This window comes from Zalophus californianus, chromosome X (assembly GCF_009762305.2).
Source record: "Zalophus californianus isolate mZalCal1 chromosome X, mZalCal1.pri.v2, whole genome shotgun sequence".
Lineage (NCBI taxonomy): Eukaryota > Metazoa > Chordata > Mammalia > Carnivora > Otariidae > Zalophus > Zalophus californianus.
The window spans coordinates 97,597,602-97,611,048 of NC_045612.1; the positions used below are offsets into that span (position 1 = coordinate 97,597,602).

General features: G+C 35.7%; 1 protein-coding gene across 1 annotated transcript in view; it reads right to left on the reverse strand.

The window, feature by feature from the left end:
- Positions 1-2,188: 2,188 nt before the first annotated feature.
- The window catches only part of CFAP47 (cilia and flagella associated protein 47), a 525,897-nt gene continuing 514,638 nt past the window's right edge, over positions 2,189-13,447 (reverse strand). The window contains exons 64-65 of the mRNA XM_027608633.2: positions 8,115-8,283; positions 2,189-2,502 (exon numbers count right to left, since the gene is read on the reverse strand). Of these exons, the coding sequence (XP_027464434.2) occupies positions 2,290-2,502; positions 8,115-8,283 (382 nt within the window). The 3' untranslated portion in view covers positions 2,189-2,289. The remainder of the gene's footprint in view (positions 2,503-8,114; positions 8,284-13,447) is intronic.

A 13,447-nucleotide genomic window follows, 5' to 3' on the forward strand; every position in this document is an offset into this window, starting at 1 on the left:
GAGGCCTTTTCTCACTCCCTAGCCAGGTCCCCACCTCTGTGTTTTTATACCAAGGTCTCAACCTTCCATATGTTCTGGAAACTACCTGCTCACATCTGTCTTCTCCATCGGTCAGGGGGGCACTTGCAGAAAAGTTCTGATCAGGGTTCATTTGTTTTTGTATCAAGGGTGAGTAGCTTGGAGCAGTACTTAATACCTGTTTAATAAGTAAGGGCATAAACACATAAGTGAATTAATAGATATTTGATCAAGGTTTAAAGAATCTACAAATTCTAAATCAGCATATGTATATTTAAGAATGTGCAGTCTTTAGCACACATGGAACTTTTAGATTCCCAGAAAAATCTTATCTTTCATTCTATAGGCAATTCACTTGCTAATGAGCAAATTGTGGTCCTCAAATAAGAAACTCCAAGTAAAACCTCCTACTGCTTTTTCAAACTCCTTTTTCAATATGAAGATATAAACTTTAGCACACTACAGCATGTTCTTTGTCCTCTAGAAATAAGGAAGAAGTTTGTGGATATTGGTAGACCGCTTTCTAGTTACTTGCCACACCCCCCACGTAACTGCTCTAGTCTCTGAATTAATTTGATGCCTTTCGGTCTTAGGGACCATTGATATTCACAAGTGCTGGACTAAGAAATAGTGGAAAGTATACAGTGCAACAGTTTCAAATTATTGGAGATTTTCAGATAGGAGAGCAATTGTGAAGGCTCAACATAAGCGGTTTAAGATTTTTTAAATATTATGTATTACCATAAACACCAAAATATAAAAACACCAATATAAACACCATATGTTCATGGCAAATAGGATTTTACTTTCCTAAGGATTTGGGGAAGTTTTATAAAGGCTTTGTGAGAAATATACTCAGAGACTGACCAAACCCCTCCTCACACACACAGTACAGCAGAAGAAAGGACAGACAAATAATCTATGACTCTACTCAAAAAAATGTCTTTAGAGAGCCAGAGAAGAAGAAAGGCTTTTGGAGATTCACAGAATTTTAGCTTTTGTCCTTTTTGGGGATGGCAAATCTGAGGTATATGGGCCTCTACTCTCCTCTACTTCAATACCTGCAGACAAAACTAAGTGATGGCATAGATGTGTCCCTACAGTTCCACTTAACACCTTGGGAAGAAATTATAATCAACCTACAGTGGTTCCTAAAGGCCATTCCTACTCTAGTAGGAGGTTGCCAAGTATTTCCTGTAAAGTACCTGAGAGTAAATATTTAAAACTTTGTAGCTCTATGGTTTCCGTCCATTGGAGCTCAGGGTTACAGAAGGAAAGCACGAAGACATGTTTATTAATGTTTTATAAAACTCTATTTATAGACAATAAAATTTGAATTTTTAAAAAAGTTTATTTATTTATTTATTTATCTAGTAGTTTAGAGAGAGAGAGTGAGAGCACACATGGGGTAGGGAAGCAGAGGGAGGGGAAGAGCAAGAATCCCAAGCAGACTCACCTCTGAGCACAGAGCCCAATGTGGGGCTTGATCCAAGGACCCTGAGATCATGACCTCAGCTGAGATCAAGAGCTGGATGCTTAACCAACTGAGCCACCCAAGCGACCCTGAAATTTGAATTTTATGCAATTTTCTTGTGTTACTTAATATTCTTCTATTAATTTTTTCAATCATTTAAAAATGTAAAAATCTTTATCTGTTAGTAGGTATATAAAAATAGGCAGTAGACTAGATCTATAGTCTGCCAATTCTTGTCCTAGTATAGTTCTTTTGTTTTGCACATAACACGGCACAAAAAGGGTAAGTGATGTCCTTAAAATCGTATGAATGAATGATTTGTGGTAAAGCCAGTCATTTTGTGCCAAATTCTCTTCAAGATGGTCCATATTGGCTATTTATTATTATATTTTTCCTGAATGATAAGTACCGAGCAAAATGCTTTTCCTTTACTTTGAGAAAATGAATTTTCCCCAGGATCATTTTGAAATAAATCTATATTATTTAAAGACTCAATATAGGAGTGGATGGACTACATATACTTACATGCATTGATTTTTAAGTTGAAATCATTTTTTTACTACAAATGTACCCCGTACCTTAAAAGTGAACCAATCCCAATAATTGCAATTAGTCCATTTTAAAAGACACACATAACAGAAATCAGGTGCAAAATAGTCAGAGTTTAAAAAATAAAATAGAGAAGGCCTATTATAATTGAAACATTACTCATCACAAATATTCCAAAAGATGAAAGAACAATCATGAAAATATGTTTAATTCTACTTAAGGCCAAGAAATATTTTGGAAAAAAGTATTTATTTATTCTTCAACATCAAAGGCACACCCTTGATGGTAGAGGACACCCCCGTCCTTGTGAGTTTAGCATTTTCACGGATAATATTGCGCCGACGAACTGGCTTGCTCTGAAACCTCTCATTAGTAGTGTCAATTTTGGCTTTTACATTCATTGGTGGAATGGTAACTTGAGGTAATCCATTGATATCATACAACCAGTACATGTCTGGTGTCTGAAAACAAAGAGAGGAGAGATTTTACATGAAATATTCAGGGACTGAGAAACCTATAGGAAAAAGTTTACCAAATTAATACGGTCTCTCTTCTCCATGCAAGGTATGGGAAATGTACAAAACTGAAAGTGTGCCCATAATAAATAATTAACATGGGAAATAAATTCAAGAAAGCATTTAGCTCTATGAATTAAGAACCACTCACTAAAAAGTCTCTCAAAGTTAGAGGTCTGCCCTGTAGATGAAATAAGCATCCATCTGATCTAAGGGGAAGCAATCTATTTTCTTTGCATGAAACTGTTGCCCAGCATGAACTATGTAACTAACCGAAACCACACTTTGCAAGAACTTATCCTTGACAACTTAGGCATGGCTATAGAACCGACTGGTAAAATATGTTGAGCTTCTGTTTTTTAGATTATGAAAGTCTATAATTAATCGAACCATTTGAAATACCTGAGAGTTGTGTAAAATCATCAATGACAGTTATAATCTAAATCCAAGTTAGTACAACTTAGGGATTTATTTTAAAAATCCATTTTTTTCTGCATATATGCACAGGATGGCAATATTGAATTACACAGTCTAGCATTTTATGTTTATGTTCATACTTAAATCCCACTGCTCTTACAGAATTTCCGGTGTTGTGTTTATCTGGGTCTTCTTCCCCACAAGAAGATTTGTACCGTGTATGGTCAGAAAACTCATTTAGGATAAATCCAGGCTAAGTGAATATTGCAATAACATCAGCCAGGGCTTAAGGGGTAATGTGATATCAATCGAAGAATGTTAAGTGAAGGACTCTCTTACACATCTGGAATGACCCTATTTTATTTTTTAAAAGATTTTATTTATTTATTTGAGAGAGAGAGAATGAGAGATAGAAAGCACGAGAGGGAAGAGGGTCAGAGGGAGAAGCAGACTCCCTGCTGAGCAGGGAGCCCGATGCGGGACTCGATCCCGGGACTCCAGGATCATGACCTGAGCCAAAGGCAGTCGCTTAACCAACTGAGCCACCCAGGCGCCCTGGAATGACCCTATTTTAATCAGAACTGGCCATTCTGTCCAATGTTCATAGTAATTGTGTATTCTGAATCAAGGAGTCAAAAGCAGAACAAACCAAAGACTAGAGTATAACTAGGTTAAATATCATTTTACTTCACATAGGATGCTCAACTTGAAAAACAAAGCTACATTTTGGTGATTGTGCATATATCATTGTAAATTTTTACATTACAGGTGACCCACTTCATGAGTACATATGCATGAGGTACTTGAAGGGAACTGCACCTATGCCTAACACTCAGTGGTGCTTGGGAGTGAGCTACATGAAGGAATGTACACTCCTATTTGGAATGTAGTAGGTACAAATGGGAACGACATGTAGGGATTTGTACCTTCACCTGACACATCTCCAAGAACCTTTGAAAATAATTATCTATAAGGACACTATTTTTAAAATCCTAAATGTTATTGTATGCATTTCAATTAAGATTCAAATGATTCTGCCATAAGTGATGCTGAGTGTGTGTGTGTATATATATATGTATACATATACATATATACATAAATATATATAATCCAAATATAAAATAAATTTGTAAGAAGTCATTCATGTCCTTTATTCCAACACTCTATATGGTAATAAGAATATGTTTATTTTATAAAAATTAAATATTACAGTTCTCATTTCTAGAGTTAAACTTTCTTCAAGTTGTAAATAAATACAGTGACTCATTGTGTTTTTGAACATACTTTAAAGATATAGCTCTGTGTCTTCCACTCTGAATCTCCTTTTGAAAATATAAATTAAAAGGCTTATGTTAAAATAATGTAAGAATAAATCAATACCTCCACGTTACTAGTGCCTCTGAGAATCACTGCTGGTTTTAAAAAAGAATGTCAAATTGACAATTATACTCCTCAACTACTTATTTAAAGAAATTAAAAAGAAACAACTATTTTTTAAACAGATGAAATTCCCATATTTCAGTAATATCTTTGTAGTATGAAAAGGGATCAGCCAAAGCCAAAGACCTCATGGAATGAATGCTCAAAGCTATGCTTTAAAGGACACATTCTTATGAATGGAAACAGCCCATTAGCAGATGTGGGCTGTGCCGACCCACATCCCTCAGGTATTTCCATTTCATTGCCTGCCCCAACTTCCAATTGCCAATATCTATACCTCTTGACTCATGAGTTTTTCAGAAAACAAAACAAAACAAAAAGCACCCCCCCCCAACTCTCTAGCCCCATCAGGTGTAAATATTCTGTAGTGTGTTCCACACTATTTTCCATAGAAATCCCATGGGATTAAATTACAGATGCCCACTGTGGTAATTGCCTTGAAAAAGCACCCTTCATTGGTTTCCATTCCTTTTCTATCTCATATCTTGGCTTTCCTGCATCTGTTTCTTGAGATCATGTAGGAAATATGCTACTTGGATTCGAATCCCTATTTCAGGTCTGCTTAAGAGAAAATACAAACCAAGATTTATATATATAAATAAAATGCCATTTCTTACAGTTTCATGCAATGATTTATTCCTTTAAAAGCAATGCATTTACATACATATTACTTACATCTGATTATGTCTCTAGTTTTAACAGGTCCATAGATATTACTTTTGTACAAGCATTATATGTTTTTTCTTGGATAATTTGGATAGCTTTCATATTTTTGTTTTGGTGTAGTGTTCCATGATTCATTGTTTGTGCATAACACCCAGTGCTCCATGCAGAATGTGCCCTCTTTAATACCCATCACCAGGCTAACCCATCCCCCTACCCTCCTCCCCTCTAGAACCCTCAGTTTGTTTTTCAGAGTCCATCATCTCTCCTGGTTCGTCTCCCCCTCTGACTTACTCCCCTTCATTCTTCCCCTCCTGCTATCTTCTTCTTTTTCTTTTTTCTTAAAATATGTTGCGTTATTTGTTTCAGAAGTACAGATCTGTGATTCAACAGTCTTGCACAATTCACAGCACTCACCGAGCTTTCATATTTTTGTATAAACTATTTAAGATTTATCATGTCCACCATGGAAAGCTGAGTGGACTATTTATTCTCTTTGAGTAACATTGCTTTTTTGTAACAGTCTGACCAAGTCAACTTAAGTCTCTCAAAGCTAGTGCTATATGCCTTGTTTAATAGTAGGGAAAAAGCAGTTTTTAGTCATTCTAAATATGGTTTAATTGAAAGGGAACCCATGAAGCTTGCTAATGTAGTTGCTGAAGTTTCTGTAGGTTAATATTTAACTAAACTGTTTTTAAAGATCCTCATTTTTATTTCTAAGTAAAGCACAATGAAGGTCATATGTTTCATATATAAGTATTAATTGATTTAATGCTTAAAATCAACAGTTTAAAAAAGATGATAATACCGTACACAGCAATTTTTATTTAGATAATGAATTAACTTTTAAAATTCTTCACATTTATCATGTGAGACATCGTGGTGTTGTCCTTAAGAGCAGGGTTTTAGAATCAGACAATGTTTGAACTGTGATATCAAAGTCATTGATTTGATATATGCAATGAATTTTATGACTCTCAAGGGCATTATATTCAGCATAAAAAGCCAATCTCAAAAGTTTCATAGAGTATGATTCCATTCACGTAACATTCTATAAATGAGAAAATCGTAGAGATGGAGAAAACGTTAGTGGTTGCCAGGGTAAAGAAGGAGTTACAGTATTAGATGTGACCATAAGGAGTTAGCAGGACACAGTTTCCATACTGTTACCAGTTCCCACAGTTGTGTTAGAAGAGTTCTGTATCTCAGTTGTGACTGTAGTTATACAGCTCTATACCTGGGTTCAAATTGCCTAGAACCAGACACACACACACAAATATATGTGAAAAATGCTGAAAATGAAATAAGGTCTCTAGCTTAGTTAACAGTATTTAAATATAGTACTATAACTCTATAAAATCTCACCATTTGGAAAAGCTGGGAGAAGGATTCACAGGACTCTATGTACTATTTTTGCAACTTCTTGTAAGTTAATACTTTTTTATGTTAAAAAATATGAGATTTGTGAGTCAACTGGAAATTTGAACACTAAATGGATATTTGATATGTCGTGATATTAAGGAATTATTGTAAATTTTTATATGTGATAATGGTATCATGGTTACAATTTTGGTCTTTTAGAGATTAATAGGAAATAGTTGAAGAAAATAAGATGTCTGGGATTTTCTTCAAAATAATATGGAATATGGGGAAGGGGGTGGGAATATACTTGAATTGGCTATGATTTGATAAGTGTTCATACTGGAAGATGAATGTATATAGATTAATTATTCTTTCTACTCACATTTGGAATTTTCCAAAATAAAAATAGAATCAACAAAATAGTGATTTCTTAAACACATTACAATCTCAATTTTCCCCACATAAGCTTTATCAAACTGCACCACTTCAGACTAAATGAAAATTTCACATTTCCATTTGATCCCATATGTCAACTTATTCTCTCACAGAAACCCTTTAATTCTGCTTCCAGTGATTTAATTGTCAAATCAACATAGGGAAACCAGGCAAAAATTTTGTTGGGAAAGCCTCCAACATAGTTAATTTCAGAAATGTTCACTAGGTGAAATAAACATCATTTTCACTTGTAAACCTGTTTTTAAATATGTCATTTAATCCCCTTAGAGTAAGAGTATGTCCTTATTCTTAAGGAGCAGGTACGACATGATCATTTTAAATCAAGCATCTATATAACAAAGGGCGATGTGCAGCAAGGGTCCAGAGGCTTTATATTTTTATTACCTGGGTTGTAAGAATTCCCAGAAAGATGAAAAATATAAATAATTTTCTTGAGACATAGTCAACATTATTCTTTTCTCTATTCATTAAAACAGTAACAACACATTTTTCTGCCCATGGCACTGCTTAATTAGTGTCTGATTTAGAAGTCTACTAATCACTTTGGCACCAGGGGTTGTGTCTTGAAACATAACCACATGTCCTTTGTGTCTGTGCTACTGAAACTAGATACTGGTAATAGGCATCTTTTCAGAAATAATTTGAAAATTCTCTTTAGCCTAAAAGCTATTAGTAAAATACATGTGTGAAATCTGATGGAGAAATTTTGCTTACTGCATAAATTTTCAAAATTGTGTTTACCTTAACTTTTAATAAGATGATCACTTGAGCAGACTTTTATATTAATGGCTCACTACATTGTGTTTTTCTCAATTCAAAATCAGTTTTATCTTCTATTTAATTTTCTTCATTTTCGACTTTAACATTTTGACAGTACCTTATGCCTTAATTAAAGATTTCAAAATCTCTGTCTCAAATCACCTGAAGTCCTTGAATGGGTTATTACGGATAACAATATGTGAATATACAAATCACTTTACAGTCAATATTTATCTCTCCTGCATTTTCTTAATATGGAAGAGAAATAATTTCTTACTTCCCACTGGTGATGATAACTTTTTTGCTATATTCCATATTTACAAGTTCTTTACTGGGCAAAAGAAAATTAAAACAAGACAGAGTAGTTGAAATATGTTGGCTTTTGCAAGGTAATGTTGCTATTCTTTACTTGGGTGAAACCTTTTCTCTTTTCATGCCTTTAGTGACATCAAAGAACTCACCTGTATTGCTAATGTTGCTTTGTATTTCCTACTGTACATTCGGGGTTTGAAACCCACAAGGAGGACAGTTCCTTCAGTGTCAAAAGGAGGAAGTTCTCCAACCTGAGGCTTTACAAAAAACTCAGGATCACTGCCGGGTAGGAAGTATGCAGTGAATGGCTCGGGATTTCTAGAACAAAAAAAATAAATATTAACTTTAAATTTTATCATTACTCTTTGTGAGCACTTGATGGATAGAATTTATATCCTGTTGCATAGGACTACAGTTAAACTTGAATGCTGCCATGCCCCTATGAGCCTAATGCTTGTTACTTGGTAAGAGTTAGGAGGCCTTTTAAAAATTACTGAAGTGTCATTCTTCCCAGGGTGACAAAATGGAATCTTAAAGATTTTTAAAATGATGTCTTATGTTTTTAGGGTACAAAGAATAAAATGTTGTCCCTATAAAAATTTGAAGAACTCAATGTCCCATATTAAAATGTAATCACTTGTAAATAAATTCATATCCAAAATGCATGGCTAGAACAGCTATCATGAAGCCTTTGTTTTTATTACTATTCCAATGTGGTTGCTCACTCTCCTTTAGCTTTTCACTTGTGAAGTGAGATGAAAGTACTTTGCAGGTTCATTAAAGATTCTTGAGCCTGAAGATGAGTTGCTATGATCTGAAGTGAACTGAGCGGCATTTAGGATTCAAGTGACCATTTTCATGTCAAGGTTGATTACATTTGAGATGAAGATGGTAAGAGAAGTTGAGGAACTCATTTGGTAGAATAAAACAGGCGAGGAGTACACTGCATGGGAAGTTGTACATGAGGAATTTTAGATCCAAACTGCTGGGGTGATGCAAGTACAAGGTAAAGAACAATTTCCTAGAACAGATCCAACAGTGAATCATAGAAAAGGAGATGGGAGATTCAGGTTGGGACTCAGTGATCCCCTCAGCAAATGTATTGAGTATCATCTCAGAGGGTTTGAGAAAGTGGACTATGGATATGGATGGCCTGGATTGGAATCCCAGCTCCATGTAGGTGCATAACTTTAGACAGTTTACTTTTTTGTACCTCAGTTTTCATATCTCTTAAATGAATTTAATAACCTATAAAGCCATTCGATCACTACCTGACATGTAGGAAGTGCTCTATAAGGTTTAATCAATATTAATATAATCATTATTATGATTGTTGTTCTAAAACATCTTATTACCAATGCTTATTACCAGGCAATGATGCATGATGCAATAAATTTAAAAAATGTATAAAACAGAATACCCAGGGGTTCTGGTGGAATAGGAAGACCCAGACCCTCTTTTCTCCCAAGGAACAACAATACAAAGACCAATTCCCATTATGAGAAATTCAGAAACTAGTTAAGAGACTTCTGCCTTCTAGGTGAGCACAAAATCAGCTGTTTTGAAGTCAGTAGGAAAATTTGTGGCATGCTCTCACCACAGTCTGCCCTCCATACCAGTGCAATAGCACATGATTGGGAGGAAATTCTCAGCTTCCATTTTTCCCTGGGGAAGTAAAGAGAAGAGTAGACCAAATATCCAACAATTGGACTTCTGGTTGGTATGTGAAGGGAGGACTGGCTTCTGTCTTGCTTGTCTTGAAGTACTGATGGGACCTGACATACTATAGATGCATGGGGGCTTCTAAGAACAAGCTGGGCAGGGTGCTGGTGATCCAGAGGTCCCAGCAGGTTGATACAGCTCAGAAGTGTCTCCTTAAGTGTGGAAAAAGAAGAGTGGAACATGTGTCAAACTTCCTGGCTTTTCAGTGGGCTGCCCAACATTCTGGTTTATGGCCATCCTGTCTCAGAGAACTGACAGAACTTGGCAAAATCTAGATACCTAAAGGCTACTGAGGAAAAAAAAAATAAAAGATCTGGTTGGTGTATTGCTGCTTCAGAGTGCCAGGGTACAGAAGACAGATAGCAAAGAGAGCAAGAGGTTAGGAACTCCTGAAAAATTAGAAACCAGCAAAACCCTGTAATCTTCACACACAAGTTCAGACAGATGTACTCACAAAAAAGATCTGAGGTGTCCCCAGGATCTCTAGTTGGTCTGAGTGGTGAAGATCTTTCTCTGTATGAAGCTAGTCTATGAAGACTGAGAGAGGTGGCTATTTTTTTCAAATGTGTGGATATCAACACAAAGTTACAAAGAACATGAAGACAGGAAAAATTTATTCAATTAAAGGAACAAAAGAAATCTCTAGAAACACATCATAAAGAAATGGAAGTAGAGGAATTACTGACCGTTCAAAATAACTGTCACGAAGATGCTCATAACTATCAGGAAAATAATGCATGAACAGAACAAAGAGAAAATATAAAAAAGGCCAAACAAATTCTGGAGCTGAAGAAGACAATAACTGAACTGAAAAACTCACTAGAGGGGTTCAACAATGGAGTTGATCAAGCAGAAGTAATCAGGGAACCCAAAGATAAGTCATTTGAAATCATCCAGTTAGAAGAGCAAAAGGAAAAAGAAATGAAACAGAGTAAAGAAAATCTAAAGGACTTATACAGCAATGTCAAGTCACCAATATACACATAATGAGTCTCAAAAGAAGGGAGAAATAGGGGCAGAAAACTTACTTAAAGAAATAATGGCCAGAAAATTCCCAAATCTGAGGAAGGAAAGAGACATACAGATTTGTGAAATCCAACATATTCCAAATAGAATGAAACTAAAGAACTCCACAATGAGACACATAATCAAAATGTCAACAATTAAAGACAAAAAGAGAATTTTGAAAGCAGCAAGAAAAAAGTGACTCCTCATATACAAGGCCACCCTTGTAAGACCATTAGTAGATTCCTTATAGAAACCTTGCAAGCCTGAAGTGAGTGGAATGGTATGTTTGAAGAGCTAAAAACAAATTGTCAACCAAAAATACTGTATCTAGCAAAATTGTCTTTCAAAAATGAAGAAGATAAAGACTTTCCCTGATAAACAAAAGCTGAGGGAGTTAAACACCATTAGACCTGTCTTACAAGACATACTAAAGGGAGTCCTTCGAATTGAAATGAAAAGATGTTAGACAGCAACACAAAAGTATTTGAAAGTAAAAGCTTACTGGTAAAGGTAAATATACAGAAAAATACACAACACTGAATACTGTAATGGGGGTACATGAATCATTTCTTAATTGTAGCATAAATGTTAAAAGATAAAAGTATAAAAAATAAAATTATAAAATGTATTAATGGATACATGATATAAAAATATGTAATCTGTACATCACTAACAAAATATAGAGATTTTGTATGCAATTAAAGTTGTTATCAGCCTAAAATAGATTATTAAGCCTATAAGTTATTTTATGTAAGCCCCATAGTAACCACAAACACCTACAGAAGATACAAAAAGAAAATGAGAAGGAAATCAAAGTGTGTCACTACAAAAATACATCAATACTACACAAAGGAAGACAACAAGAAAGGAAAAGATGGACAAAAGAGCTATAAGACATACAAAAAAACAACAAAATGGCAACAGTAAGTCCTTCCCTATCAATAATTATTTCAAATATAAAACAATCAGACTCCCAGTCACAAGATATAGTAGCTGCCTGGATGAAAAACAAGATCCAAGTGTATGCTGTCTACAAGAGACTAAATATATTTTTTAAATTTAAATTCAATTAATTAACATATAGTATACTATTAGTTTCAGAGTTAGAGTTCAGTGATTCAGTCTTACATAATACCCAGTGCTCATTACATCCCGTGCCCTCAATGTCCATCACCCGGTTACTCCATCCCCCCACCCCCCTCCCCTCCAGCAACCCTCAGTTTGTTTGCTATGATTAAGAGTCTCTTTTGGTTTGTCTCCCTCTCTGATTTCGTCTTGTTTCATTTTTCCCCTCCCTACCCCTATGATCCTGTTTTGTTTCTTAAATTCCACATATCAGTGAGATCATGATAACTGTCTTTCTCTGATTAACTTATTTCGCTTAGCATAATACCCTCTAGTTCTATCCACGTTATTGCAAATGGCAAGATTTCATTTTTTGATGGCTGAGTAATATTCCAATGTATATATCTATACCACATCTTCTTTATCCATTCACCTGTCGATGGACATCTGGGCTCCTTCCATAGTTTGGCTATTGTGGACATTGCTGCAATAAACACTGGGTAGAGGTGCCCCTTTGGATCACTACATTTGTATCTTTGGGGCAAATAGCTAGTAGTGCAACTGCTGGGTCAAAAGGTAGCTGTATTATCAACTTTTTGAGGAACCGCCATACTGTTTTCCAGAGTGGCTGCACCAGCTTGCATTCTCACAAACAGTGTAAGAGGGTTCCCCTTTCTCCACATCCTCACCATTTGTTGTTTCCTGTCTTGTTAATTTCAGCCATTCTGACTGGTGTGAGGTGGTATCTCATTGTGTGTGTTTTTTTTTTTAAAGATTATATTTATTTATTTATTTGAGAGAGAGAGAATGAGAGATAGAGAGCATGAGAGGGAAGAGGGTCAGAGGGAGAAGCAGACTCCTTGCTGAGCAGGGAGCCCAATGTGGGACTCGATCCCGGGACTCCAGGATCATGACCTGAGCTGAAGGCAGTCACTTAACCAACTGAGCCACCCAGGCGTCCCTCTCATTGTGGTTTTGATTTGTATTTCCCTGATGCCAAGTGATGTGGAACATTTTTTCATGTGTCTATTGGCCATGTGTATGTCTTCTTTGGAGAAATGTCTGTTCATGTCTTCTGCCTATTTCTTCAGTGGATTATTTGTTTTTTGGGTGTTGAGTTTGATAAGTTCTTTATAGATTTTGGATACTAGCCCTTTATCTGATAAGACATTTGCAAATATCTTCTCCCATTCCGTTCGTTGTCTTTTGGTTTTGTCAACTGTTTCCTTGTTGTGCAAAAGATATATATCTTGATGAAGTTCCAATAGTTCATTTTTGCCTTTGTTTCCCTTGCCTTGGAGATATGTCTAGCAAGAAGTTGTTGCGGCTGAGGTCAAAGAGGTTGCTGCCTGTGTTCTCCTCTAGGATTTTGATGGATTCCTGTCTCACATTAAGGTCTTTCATCCATTTTGAGTTTCTTTGTGTATGGTGTAAGAGAATGGTCCAGTTTCATTCTTCTTTATGTTGTCCAATTTTCCTAACACCATTTATTGAAGAGACTGCCTTTTTTCCATTGGATATTCTTTCCTGCATTGTTGAAGATTAGTGGACCATAGAGTTGAGGATCCATTTCTGGGTTCTCTATTTTGTTCCACTGATCTATGTGTCTGTTTTTGTGCCAGTACCATACTGTCTTGATGATTACACCTTATAATAGAGCTGGAAGTCTGGCATTGTGATGCCACCA